Genomic DNA, 14,010 nt, shown 5'->3' with positions numbered 1-14,010 from the left:
ATTTATTGTTGTCAAGGAAAAACAAAAGAGTGAGAGAAGGAATATGGTTGAGGAAAACCGGCATCCCTTTATCGAATACGGAAGGGAAGAGGAACAGGAGGAGGAGAAATGGAACTGTCTACCCAGCGAATGAATGAAGGCGAAGTAAAAGATTGTTAAAGAAAAAAGAATAAATGAGTGAGGAAAGGAAGATTATGGAGGAAAATCGGCTTCGAATGCGGATGGGAGGAAAAGAGGAAGAGGAGGAAGAGAAGGAAGAGGAGGAGTGGAGAAGCGGAATTGTGTGCCCCGTGAATGAAGGGAAAAAAGAAAGCTTGGTTGCAATGGGATTAAAGAACAAACAAGAACAGGAAGATGAAGGAGAACAATTGAGAACCAGGTAACGTCCACATGTCTCCCGGGCAAATCTTTTCTCTCTCTCAGACTTTCTCTCTTTCTTTCTCTCACTCGTAATAAATGTTGCCATGGGATTGAAGAACGGGTGAGAAAGGGAAGATGGAGGAGGAGAATTGAGGACTAGCTAACAACCACACATTTCCGGGTCAATGTTTTCTTTACTTCTCTCTTGCTCTCTCGTAGTCTCCTCCCTCACCACTGAAGTAAAAGCTTGTCACGGAAGGAAAAAAAAAAAAGAAGGAATGAGAAAGGGAAGATGAGGGAGGAATATTGAGAACCAGCTAACAATTACACACTTCCGGGACGATCTCTTCTCTCTCTCTCTCTCTCTCTCTCTCTCTCTCTCTCTCTCTCTCTCTCTCTCTCTCTCTCTCTGTGCAGCGGAAAAAAGAACAAATGTGAAAGGGAAGATGAGGGGGGAAATTGAGAACAAGCTAAACCACCACACATTTCCGGGACAATCTTACTCTCCCTCTCATTTTCTCTATTTCTTTATCTCGCAGGAGGCTGAGGTGGGCCTGTCAACGCTCGCCATCGGCCACGGCAGGAGCCAGGTTGTGGACTTCACGGAGCACTTGGTGGAGTCGTCGACCTACCTGCTATACCCCGCGCGGCAGCTCCTCCAGCCCCTCACAATGGTTTTCCTGGTCTTCTCCCCTAAGGTAAAGACCAAGGATCGCATTATAAGACATTTCACGGCCCAAGAACACTCGTGTGACGTGCTTCAAAACCCTCCAATCTTATAAAAAAAAAGTTGATTAAGCATATCCCGGACCACTAACACAGTCCTGTGCGATACTCGACCCAGCTGTGGGGCTGCGTGGTGGGCCAAGTGGCGCTCCTCGGCCTGGTCCTCCACCTCAGCAGCGGCCGTGACGTCACCTGGAGGAGCGGGAGGCCCTTCGCCTACCTGTCCGCCGCCTTCAGGAGCCTCGTATATCAAGGTGAGAGGGGTTGTCATGGTAGGGAAGAGAGGGGGATAGGTAGATAGATAGATATATTGATAGATAGATAGATAGATAGGTAGATAGATAGATAGTCAGATAGATAGAAACATAGTTGTAGATAGATATATAGATATACGTTTATACAATCAGAATCCACAAATACATATACGTACATACACCCATGCATAGTATATACTTAAATTACAGTACTATATACACACACAGACAGACAGACACAAACATACATACAGACAGAAATGCACACAGACAGACCAGCAGGCAGACAGACAGGTAGAGATCACAACTGGCGTTAGAGGTACATCAAAAACTTGAAAATAATACCCACCATGGAGGAGAGAGAGGAGGAGGGAAGGGGGAAGAGGAAGGGGAGGGGGAAGACAGGGTGGAGAAGAGGGAGGGGAGAAAAGTGACGTAGAAGGGGTGGGTAAAGGGAAGGAGGAGGGAGAAACGTGACGGTGAAGGGGAAGGAGATGGAGGAGAGGGGTGGAGGAAAAGGGGGATGGGGGAAGAGCAGGAGGGGAGAGGTAATAGCAGACGAGGATCAGACAGCATATAAGAGCAAGCATCACCTGTAATAGAAGAGAGATAACCTTCCTGATTACCTGTGATGGCCGATTTTGCTCAGGTGAAGGGGAGAGGAAGGAAGACACGCCCCCGTCCTACCCCCCCCTTCCCCCTCGTCACTATGATCACAACACATGATAACACATAAGTGAGGCTGTGATGAAAGCGGCAGGCGGGGGGGGGTGGGGGGGGGCAGGTCAACGACTGGCTAAAGGTGAGCTGGCTGGTAACGACACTGGATCTCACAGCTCACCTTTACCTCGCCTAATTAGCTCGCCCAGGTGTGTCTTTGAATGCAGCCGGTTTGGGTCACCTGCGATGGAGTTTAAGAATAGGGGAGTTTGACCACCTTAATCACATCGCTTTTTATTCATTTTTTTCTTTTATAGTAAGGAAGGCAGCTCAAGGGCAAAACTCAAAATAACATCAACAAAAAAAGCCCTCTATAAGCTGCTCCAACAAAAGAAAAAAAGAACGAGAGGCGAGAAGAGAGGTCAGAGGAGAGGTGTTATATATATCGTTTTAATTATTCAGTGTGGCAGTGTTAGTATTCATTCTCTGGTTCAGTTGTTTTGATGCGTGATGCTTCTAACTGATACATAGTTTACACAATGTTGTTACCAAAAGAGCCCTGCGAAGTTCAAGTGGATGCTGATACAATTTTTTTTTACGATGAAACTGGCCAAATTATTCTGTGCTGTGAATACCTGTAATACAAAAAGACATAACAAAAAGACATAACAGCGCATAAATATCATAGTCGGGGATAAAAAGATAAAGAAAACGGCACGTGACTTCTCTAATCACCTTATCGAGTTTTAATTAGTATGGTCAGGTGAGAGTAACCGTAAAGTTCACCTGTAAACAAAAACTCACTTATGAGCAACGTTGGAGGAAGTAAAAAACATTCCCCTCAAGCGTCTTACCTGCCCTAATTAACCTGTCAAACGCACGTGTTACCTTCGGCAAAAACAGTAAACATTCTGGTCAAGGAGCCCGGCGAGCCACGAGGCAAGCGTTCAGGCTGGGAGAGGAAGGTAACGAGTTTTGAGTTCAAAGATTTCTCTCCGCCTCTGCCCCCGCCTTCATCAGCCTAATGCCTCCACGCCACCTGAACTTTCTTTTGTGGCTTTGAGTGGAGAGGAAACATTTAGTGGAGCGACTCTTGGAGCTCGCCGCCGCCACCGCAACCTAAGAGCTTATTGAAAGACTGAATTCCTCTGACGGACCTTGAGTAAAAATAAATTTGATTCGTTGATATGAATGATAAAAGAAATTCCTATGAGGGTAAAATGATAAAAAAAAGGCGGGAGAATGATAATAGGAAAGAATGGAAAATATATCGAAAAGGAGAGGAAGAAAAGGTGAAAGAAAGATAAAGGATGGAGATGAGAAAGAAAGGGAATGGAAAGGAGCAAGCGAGAGGGAAGGAGAAAAAAAGGGCGGAAGAAGGAATGCAGGAAAGAATGGAAAGAGAGAAAAAAGAGAGAGAGAGAGAGAGAGAAGAGAGAAGAGAGAGAGAGAGAGAGAGAGAGAGAGAGAGAGAGAGAGAGAGAGAGAGAGAGAGAGAGAGAGAGAGAGAGAGAGAGAGAGAGAGAGAGAGAGAGAGAAAGAGATAGAAAAAGAAAAAGAAAGAGAGAGAGAGAGAGAGAGAGAGAGAGAGAGAGTGAGAGAGAGAGAGAGTGTGTGTGAGAGAGAGAGAGAGAGAGAGAGAGAGAGAGAGAGAGAGAGAGAGAGAGAGAGAGAGAGAGAGAGAGAGAGAGAGAGAGAGAGAGAGAGAGAGAGAGAGAGAGAGAGAGAGAGAGAGAGAGAGAGAGAGAGAGAGAGAGAGAGAGAGAGAGAGAGAGAGAGAGAGAGAGAGAGAGAGAGAGAGAGAGAGAGAGAGAGAGAGAGAGAGAGAGAGAGAGAGAGAGAGAGAGAGAGAGAGAGAGAGAGAGAGAGAGAGAGAGAGAGAGAGAGAGAGAGAGAGAGAGAGAGAGAGAGAGAGAGAGAGAGAGAGAGAGAGAGAGAGAGAGAGAGAGAGAGAGAGAGAGAGAGAGAGAGAGAGAGAGACCTCCACCACTTTGGTCCCAAATTGATGGCTTCGCCGCGAGCTGACGGAGGGAAGCCATCAGCCATCCGTGTGTGTGTGTGTGTGTGTGTGTGTGTGTGTGTGTGTGTGTGTGTGTGTGTGTGTGCGTGTGTGTGTGTGTGGTGAAACCAAGCGTGGGGGAGCTGGCTGGATGATCGAATGACCTCTCTCTCTCTCTCTCTCTCTCTCTCCCCCCCTGATCAATACCTCCCCGCCTTGTAATTTCGTGTAGGCCGCGTCACTAACCAGGTTTTAGTCGCCTCGTCGCGCCCTGCCTCGCCTCTAACGACGTGTGGCCGCTCTGTCCCGCATCGCCGTGATATTGCACCTGCCTCAGTGTGTGCTGGTATTCATTCCCTTTCATCACCTGGATAATTGCACCTGTCTTAGTATTTGTTGTCTTATTTTTTTTTTTTTTAGTGTAGAGGAAACACGTTTATTTAGAGGGAATAATTTTATGTAGAGGAAACTTTTTTATAATTTATTTTGAGGAAAGTTATTTTTAGTTCTTTTTTGAGTTAACATTTTTTTATTTTGTTTTTTTTTTGGAGGATTTTTTTTTTAGTTTACATTTTTTTAGAGGAAAGTTTTTCAGATTTTTTTTTGTACGGGAAACAGTTTTTATTTTATTTTTAGAGTAGAGGAAAGTTCATAATAGCCCGTTTACCACTGTTCCTCTGAAACCAACATAGAACATGTGTGATGCATCAGACTTCTGCGTAACTTACAAATCACGTTTTTATTTATACATTTCTGATATATATTCTTTATTTAGTTTTATTTATTATTATTTATTCTCTTGTTAAGTTTGTTTTGAAGACGTGATGCCTCTAACTTATGTACATAACTAAGAGATCATGTTTTTTGACACTTTTTTTTTTTATATATATATGTTTTTTTCGTGTCTTGTTTGTCGGGCTTAACTTTCGGTAATTTATTTTATGACTGGTTTTTACTTCGTTTCTGGACTTGAATAAATCGAGTGGGGAAAACTTTCTTAATTAAATTCAGTCTTCACTTTTATTCGGTTTATACTCAACTTTTTTGGTGCGCAGTTTCCTCAGGCAAGGTATATGAAAAATCCAATTAACATGCTCTTTGCTTTATCATTTTGGGTGTAAACAGAAGTAATAAAACACACAAAAACATACGGATACTTTTATTTTGTTGGTATGTACGTGGAGCTCTGCAACGTGTACATAAAAAAACACCTATAACCAGTCTCCTAAGGTGTGACTTGAGCGTACAGGTGAGCAGGTGTACCTTATATTACCTATCGTCTGCATATAAGACTTCTGATTAGGGTGAACAGGTACTTCTCATCTTATTTCACCTGAAGTCTTTGTGGGAGTGCGATTTGGGTGTGGAGGCAAGTCCCACCTCTTACGAATCTTTAGTCGGTGCGGGAGTGTGGCAACGAACCGCTCTCATTCCTTCACACGAGCCGGAGCTTAAGGGGCTATTGACACCCTCCTTGCAGCCGACGAAGAGAGGAGGGAAGGGAGGAAGGCAAGGAAGACAGGATGAGATTGAGAGGCAGGAATAGAGGAAAAAGAGAGAAAGGAAGAGAAGAAGGAAGATAGAGGAAGAAAAGGAGGAAAGAAGAGAAGAAGGAATATATGAAGCAGGAGAGGAAGGAAGAGAGGAAGAAAAAGAGGACGAAATATAGAGGCAGGAGTATAGGAGAAAGAAGAAAGGAAGGAGCAGAAGGAAGAGAGGAAGGAAAAAGTAGAGGGAAGGAAGGAAGGAGGATGAAGCAAGAGACAAAGGAAGAGAGGAAGGAGATGGAGAAGAGAAAGGGAGAGATGAAGAAGAGGAACGAAGAAAGGACGTAAAAGGGCGTACGAGAATAGAGAGAAAGAAATAGAGATGAAGAAATAGAGAAAGAAATAGAGGAAGAAATAGAGAAAGAAATAGAGGAAGAAATAGAAAAAGAAATAGAGAGGAAGAAATAGAGAAAGAAATAGAGAGGAAGAAATAGAAAAAGAAATAGAGGAAGAAATAGAGAAAGAAATAGAGGAAGAAATATAGAAAGAAATAGAGGAAGAAATAGAGAAAGAAACAGAGAGGAAGAAATAGAGAAAGAAATAGAGAGGAAGAAATTGAGAAAGAAATAGAGAGGAAGAAATAGAGAAAGAAATAGAGAGGAAGAAATAGAGAAAGAAACAGAGAGGAAGAAATAGAGAAAGAAACAGAGAGGAAGAAATAGAGAAAGAAATAGAGAGGAAGAAATTGAGAAAGAAATAGAGAGGAAGAAATTGAGAAAGAAATAGAGAGGAAGAAATTGAGAAAGAAATAGAGAGGAAGAAATTGAGAAAGAAATAGAGAGGAAGAAATTGAGAAAGTAATAGAGAGGAAGAAATTGAGAAAGAAATAGAGAGGAAGAAATTGAGAAAGAAATAGAGAGGAAGAAATTGAGAAAGAAATAGAGAGGAAGAAATTGAGAAAGAAATAGAGAGGAAGAAATTGAGAAAGAAATAGAGGAAGAAATAGAGAAAGAAATAGAGAGGAAGAAATTGAGAAAGAAATAGAGGAAGAAATAGAGAAAGAAACAGAGAGGAAGAAATTGAGAAAGAAATTGAGAAAGAAATAGAGAGGAAGAAATAGAGAAAGAAACAGAGAGGAAGAAATTGAGAAAGAAAGAGAGAGGAAGAAATTGAGAAAGAAATAGAGAGGAAGAAATAGAGAAAGAAATAGAGAGGAAGAAATAGAGAAAGAAATAGAGAGGAAGAAATAGAGAAAGAAATAGAGAGGAAGAAATTGAGAAAGAAATAGAGAGGAAGAAATAGAGAAAGAAATAGAGAGGAAGAAATTGAGAAAGAAATAGAGAAAGAAATAGAGGAAGAAATAGAGAGGAAGAAATTGAGAAAGAAATAGAGGAAGAAATAGAGAAAGAAACAGAGAGGAAGAAATAGAGAGGAAGAAATTGAGAAAGAAATAGAGGAAGAAATAGAGAGGAAGAAATTGAGAAAGAAATAGAGGAAGAAATAGAGGAAGAAATAGAGAAAGAAATAGAGAGGAAGAAATTGAGAAAGAAATAGAGAGGAAGAAATTGAGAAAGAAATAGAGGAAGAAATAGAGAAAGAAACAGAGAGGAAGAAATTGAGAAAGAAATAGAGGAAGAAATAGAGAAAGAAATAGAGAGGAAGAAATTGAGAAAGAAATAGAGGAAGAAATAGAGAAAGAAATAGAGAGGAAGAAATTGAGAAAGAAATTGAGAAAGAAATAGAGGAAGAAATAGAGAGGAAGAAATAGAGAAAGAAATAGAGAGGAAGAAATAGAGAAAGAAATAGAGAGGAAGAAATAGAGAGGAAGAAATTGAGAAAGAAATAGAGAGGAAGAAATTGAGAAAGAAATAGAGAGGAAGAAATTGAGAAAGAAATAGAGAAAGAAATAGAGAGGAAGAAATTGAGAAAGAAATAGAGAAAGAAATAGAGAGGAAGAAATTGAGAAAGAAATAGAGAAAGAAATAGAGAGGAAGAAATTGAGAAAGAAATAGAGAAAGAAATAGAGAAAGAAATAGAGAGGAAGAAATTGAGAAAGAAATAGAGAAAGAAATAGAGAAAGAAATAGAGAGGAAGAAATTGAGAAAGAAATAGAGAAAGAAATAGAGAGGAAGAAATTGAGAAAGAAATAGAGAGAAAGAAATAGAGAAAGAAATAGAGAGAAGGAAATAGAGAAAATAACAGAGAGGAAGAAATAGAGAAAGAAATAGAGAGGAAGAAATAGAGAAAGAAATAGAGAGGAGGAAATAGAGAAAATAACAGAGAGGAAGAAATAGAGAAAGAAATAGAGAGGAAGAAATTGAGAAAGAAATAGAGAGGAAGAAATAGAGAAAGAAATAGAGAGGAAGAAATAGAGAAAGAAATAGAGAGGAAGAAATAGAGAAAGAAATAGAGAGGAGGAAATAGAGAAAATAACAGAGAGGAAGAAATAGAGAAAGAAATAGAGAGGAAGAAATTGAGAAAGAAATAGAGAGGAAGAAATAGAGAAAGAAATAGAGAGGAAGAAATAGAGAAAGAAATAGAGAGGAAGAAATAGAGAAAGAAATAGAGAGGAGGAAATAGAGAAAATAACAGAGAGGAAGAAATAGAGAAAGAAATAGAGAGGAAGAAATAGAGAAAGAAATAGAGAGGAAGAAATAGAGAAAGAAATAGAGAGGAAGAAATAGAGAAAGAAATAGAGAGGAAGAAATAGAGAAAGAAATAGAGAGGAAGAAATAGAGAAAGAAATAGAGAGGAAGAAATAGAGAAAGAAATAGAGAGGAAGAAATAGAGAAAGAAATAGAGAGGAAGAAATAGAGAAAGAAAAAGAGAGAGAGAAATAGAGAAATAAAGAGAGAGGCAGAAATAGAGAAAGAAATAGAGAGGAGGAAATAGAGAAAGAATAGAGAGGAAGAAATAGAGAAAGAAATAGAGAGGAAGAAATAGAAAGAAATAGAGAGGAAGAAATAGAGAGGAAGAAATAGAGAAAGAAATAGAGAGGAAGAAATAGAGAAAGAAATAGAGAGGAAGAAACAGAGAAAGAAATAGAGAGGAAGAAATAGAGAAAGAAACAGAGAGGAAGAAATAGAGAAAGAAACAGAGAAAGAAATAGAGAAAGAAACAGAGAGGAAGAAATAGAGAAAGAAATAGAGAGGAAGAAATAGAGAAAGAAACAGAGAGGAAGAAATAGAGAAAGAAATAGAGAGGAAGAAATAGAGAAAGAAATAGAGAGGAAGAAATAGAGAAAGAAATAGAGAGGAAGAAATAGAGAAAGAAATAGAGAGGAAGAAATAGAGAAAGAAATAGAGAAAGAAATAGAGAGGAAGAAATAGAGAAAGAAATAGAGAGGAAGAAATAGAGAAAGAAACAGAGAGGAAGAAATAGAGAAAGAAACAGAGAGGAAGAAATAGAGAAAGAAACAGAGAGGAAGAAATAGAGAAAGAAATAGAGAGGAAGAAATAGAAAAAGAAATAGAGAAAGAAATAGAGAGGAAGAAATAGAGAAAGAAATAGAGAGGAAGAAATAGAGAAAGAAATAGAGAGGAAGAAATAGAGAAAGAAATAGAGAGGAAGAAATAGAGAAAGAAATAGAGAGGAAGAAATAGAGAAAGAAATAGAGAGGAAGAAATAGAGAAAGAAATAGAGAGGAAGAAATAGAGAAAGAAATAGAGATTCACATATAGATAAAGAAATAGAGAAAGAAATAGAGAGGAAGAAATAGAGAAAGAAATAGAGAGGAAGAAATAGAGAAAGAAATAGAGAGGAAGAAATAGAGAAAGAAATAGAGAGGAAGAAATAGAGAAAGAAATAGAGAGGAAGAAATAGAGAAAGAAATAGAGAGGAAGAAATAGAGAAAGAAACAGAGAGGAAGAAATAGAGAAAGAAATAGAGAGGAAGAAATTGAGAAAGAAATAGAGAGGAAGAAATAGAGAAAGAAATAGAGAGGAAGAAATAGAGAAAGAAATAGAGAGGAAGAAATAGAGAAAGAAATAGAGAGGAAGAAATAGAGAAAGAAATAGAGGAAGAAATAGAGAAAGAAATAGAGAGGAAGAAATAGAGAAAGAAATAGAGAAAGAAATAGAGAAAGAAATAGAGAAAGAAATAGAGAAAGAAATAGAGAGGAAGAAATAGAGAAAGAAATAGAGAAAGAAATAGAGAAAGAAATAGAGGAAGAAATAGAGAAAGAAATAGAGAGGAAGAAATTGAGAAAGAAATAGAGAGGAAGAAATAGAGAAAGAAATAGAGAGGAAGAAATAGAGAAAGAAATAGAGAGGAAGAAATAGAGAAAGAAACAGAGAGGAAGAAATAGAGAAAGAAACAGAGAGGAAGAAATAGAGAAAGAAATAGAGAGGAAGAAATAGAGAAAGAAATAGAGAGGAAGAAATAGAGAAAGAAACAGAGAGGAAGAAATAGAGAAAGAAACAGAGAGGAGGAAATAGAGAAAGAAACATAGAGGAAGAAATAGAGAAAAAATAGAGAGGAAGAAAGAGAAGAAAGAAGAAAGGAAGATAGGAAAATGAAAGAGGAAGGAGGGGAGGAGCGTGACACGGGACACCTCGGGTTGGATAAGGGACGGGAAGAGAAAGCTGATCCCTTGGAATTTGAACAACGACAACAGAAAAAGTCGAGTGGTTACATAGCGACACGTGGCCCCCAGTTCGATTCCTCCGTACTGTTGTTGGCTTCAGATTCCCTTGTCCCGTTGTTTTCCATTTAGTGAAGTTTTGTTATTAGCCGAGGAAAGCATTTAATTGTTGGACTGATTATTTTTATTCCCTTTTATAACTACGATAAAATACAGCAAAGGAGTAGAATAACGAGTAAATTGAAGCAAGACATAAAATAAACTGTAATTGAACTCGTGTATGGAGTAACTAAGTATAAAGTAATCAAGAAACGAATGATGAAAAAGGAAAGTATAGGAATGAAGCAAAATATCTTAGCAAGGAAAAAAAGTTAAGTTACAATAATCAATAAAATATGGCAGAGTAGTGAAAGAACAAGTAAAATAATACACAAAACATAGATAAAAAGAAGAGAAAAAGAAGAGAGAGAAAGAAGGAGAGAAAGGCAGATAGGAAGAGAGCGGAGGCAATAGAAGAAGGAAGAGATGAGGGAAGGAAGAGAGGAAGGAAGAGAAAGAAGAAATAGAGGAAAGGAAAGAGAGGAAGGAGAGAAAGGAAGAAAGGATGGAAAGGACGGAAAAAATGAAGGAAGATAAAGAAGAAATATATAAAAGGAAAGAGAGGAAGGAGAGAAAGGAAGAGATGAAGAAAAAAAAGATAAAAGAGAAACAACAACAACTCAATCGTAAATAAATCCGTAAAAGAAGCAACTAAATAAAAAAACAAATAACGAAACGAATAAATAAAAATGGAAAATATAAGAATTAAACAACACATCTCGACAAGGGAAAAGACAAAAACCCTAAAATGCAATAATTTACTTACGTAATTAAAATTCTTGAAAGTCCACAGGTGTGAGAAATGTGGCAGGTAAGAGGAGGCCTCCTTCAAAAGCGTCATTAGTGTGGAGAGTGAAAGGGAGGGAGGTAAGGGAAGAAGGGAGGAAAGGAGACCAGGTAAGAAGGGAATGGAAGGAGAAGGAGAAGGAGAAGGAGGAAAGGAGAAGGAGTAGGAGGGAGGGGATAGGGAAGAAGGGAAGGAGGATAGGGACGTAGGGAAGAGAAGGAGGTAGGGAAGGAGGGAAAACAAGGAGGAAAAGAGGAAGGGGAAGAGGAAAGAGAAGGAGGCAAGGAAATAAGGAAGGGACAGAGGAAGAGTGAAAGCGAGGGAGGGAAGGAGGAAGTGGAAGAGGGAAGGGAAAAATGAAACAAAGGAAAAAGGTAAAGAGGTGAGGAGGGGATGTAAGGAGAGAAGGTAAGGAGAAAAGGTTAGGTAAGGAGGTAAAGTAAGGAGGAAAGGATGGAGAAATGGGAAGAAGGGAAGAGAAGTAGGGAAGCGAGGGAGAGAAGGTAAGGAGAAAAGGTAAGGTAAGGAGATGGTTGTATCGCTTACCTGTCTCCCCTCACATGGCTCTTACCTGGCTCTTAACACTAATTACCTTCCCATTCATGCTTCTTCAGGTAACCTCGAACCACACTCCTCCGCCTCGCGCCTCACCTACCTGCACTGCCTCGTCTTCTCCCTCATCGTGTGCGTCCTGTATAGGTGAGTGTGTGTGTGTGTGTGTGTGTGTGTGTGTGTGTGTGTGTGTGTGTGTGTGTGTGTGTGTGTGTGTGTGTGTGTGTGTTGGAAATATATAGATGGAGAGATAAAAAAAATACTTCAATGGCTGAAATCGCTTTGACAATACAACAAACAAACGAAAAGATCTTTGAGGTACACAAGTTCTATTACGCATCAACTATCAATTAATGACTCGTGAAAAAAACAAACAAACAAACTCCTACATAATATTCTTTCAATTTCCTCTTACACAAGATTACTCACTACCAACACCACCATACACAACAACAACAACAAACCGTCATAATTCTCTCTCTTTCACTCACCCTTTCACTCCCTCCCTCACTCTCCCCTCCAGCGGTAACCTGACGGCGGTGTTGTCGCTCCCGAGGTTGAAGGAGTACCCGACCACCGTTGAGGAGATGCTGGAACAAGGCTACGCTCCAATGCTCACCCGTGGCTTCTTCCAGCACGACTACTTCAAGGTAAACCATGGGCCGTATTTCTAAACATATCGGTGCCCAAGCTCACATATTTGACAAGGCTTTCGTAGGAGTTTGGGTCATTTCCAATGGTAGCTTTATGACCCTTCTGGTGGTTTGACCCTTCTTCTCAACCATGAACCTTAGGAAACGCTCGTTAGAACCTGATTGACCTCCTTGTTGGCCTTTGGAAATAGGTGATGTGAATGGTGAAAGCGTCTGAGTCTACCGATGTAATGCTCTAAAGAGGTTTGGTTTGGTTTGGTTCTGGGTTGTTACAGATTCGACTTGGTTTGTTTAGTTGTTTATTTATTTATTTACTAGCTGAAGTACCTGGCGCTGCCCGGAAGAAATAAAACACAGAAAAACAACAGATTTCTTATATGATAAACAATTGTATTTCACACTATAAAAGGAATAATTTATTAGGTTAATAAAATAAAAACGCCGATGGTCCCAACGTTTGGACCATTTTTGATAGTTTTTATTAAATAACTTTAAAAAATATATATTAATGTCCTAATATTATGTGCCACGATTACTCGGGAGCACAGTGCGCTTCAAAAACATATAAGGCCTGTGTCTGTAGCTATCACCGTTTGGACGTCTATAAAGGACACACAGACGGACGTGCGTCGCCCTTTATATAGTAGATTATTTTCTGTGTGTGGTGGTGTATGGTTTCTGTGTGTATGTATGGGAGTGTGGGTATTTTTTTTCATGTATTTAGGGGTGTTAATCGTGTGTGTGTGTGTGTGTAATTCACCTCTTGGTCTGCTGCGGGTCTCTCTCGAAACAACCAGCCGTTCCCCTACGGAAGAGCACAGAGCTCATAATACCGATCTTTGGGTAGGACTGAGACCACTCACACACAACACAACGACAACGAGGTCACAGCTCCTCGCCTGACGTCGCGTACCCACTCACTACTAGGTGAACAGGGGCTACACATGAAAGAAGATAAACCCAACTTAGCTTCACCCGGCCGGGGAATTGAACCCCGGGTGTTTTTTGGTTGTGAGCCAGACGCTCTACCCCTGAGCTACCGGGCCGTGTGTGTGTGTGTGTGTGTGTGTGTGTGTGTGTGTGTGTTAGCTAGATAGATAGATAAATTAATTGATTGAATAATTAATTGGTAGATAGATAGATTGATAGATAAATATATATGCAGATAGATTGAGTGAGCCAGAAGGAAAGAAAGAAGGATTTGATTTATGAGTCTAGTTTCATTATATTTCTTTTCTCTCTATTTCATCTGTCTCTCATTTGTAAGTAAAAAAAATGATGCTCGTGTTTCTATTTCTCTCTCCGTCCCTGCTCGCTTCTTTCACCTTATTCTCGTCTTCCTTCTCTTTCGTTTCTTCATGTCAAATTTCCTGCGTATAATGACGTGTCGAGACACGTTTGAGGCGCAGCGGGGTGGCTTTCCCCTCGTCTAGTTTGGCTTATTAGTCGTGGAAGTTGATCCCAGGAAACTCTTCGTCTCGGTGTATTCCTGCACTCGAAGGCTCATTATTTTCTTGCAGATTTTGTTTATATATTCCTTGGTTTTGAGTGATATGGATACCTGAATACTTACCTATCTATCTATCTATCTATCTATCTATCTATCTGTCTGTCTGTCTGTCTGTGTTTTTTTTATGTACGAGTATGTATGTATCTATTTATTTATATGTTTATCTATCTATCTATCTATCTATCTGTCTGTCCGTCTGTCTGTGTTTTTTTTATGTACGAGTATGTATATATCTATTTATTTATATGTTTATCTATCTATCTATCTATCTATCTGTCTGTCCGTCTGTCTGTTTTTTTTTATGTACGAGTATGTATGTATCTATTTATTTATATCTGTCTA

At 39.3% G+C, this 14,010-nt stretch overlaps 1 protein-coding gene across 1 annotated transcript in view; it reads left to right on the top strand.

The window, feature by feature from the left end:
* The window catches only part of LOC126981536 (glutamate receptor ionotropic, delta-2-like), a 40,567-nt gene that overhangs the window by 19,314 nt on the left and 7,243 nt on the right, over nucleotides 1-14,010 (top strand). Inside the window, exons 6-9 of the mRNA XM_050832735.1 lie at nucleotides 900-1,058; nucleotides 1,205-1,340; nucleotides 11,568-11,652; nucleotides 12,029-12,155. Of these exons, the coding sequence (XP_050688692.1) occupies nucleotides 900-1,058; nucleotides 1,205-1,340; nucleotides 11,568-11,652; nucleotides 12,029-12,155 (507 nt within the window). The remainder of the gene's footprint in view (nucleotides 1-899; nucleotides 1,059-1,204; nucleotides 1,341-11,567; nucleotides 11,653-12,028; nucleotides 12,156-14,010) is intronic.

This window comes from Eriocheir sinensis, chromosome 48 (genome assembly GCF_024679095.1).
Source record: "Eriocheir sinensis breed Jianghai 21 chromosome 48, ASM2467909v1, whole genome shotgun sequence".
NCBI lineage: Eukaryota > Metazoa > Arthropoda > Malacostraca > Decapoda > Varunidae > Eriocheir > Eriocheir sinensis.
The sequence above is the reverse complement of the archived record's forward strand: the minus strand, read 5'-3'. Positions and strand labels throughout refer to the sequence as shown.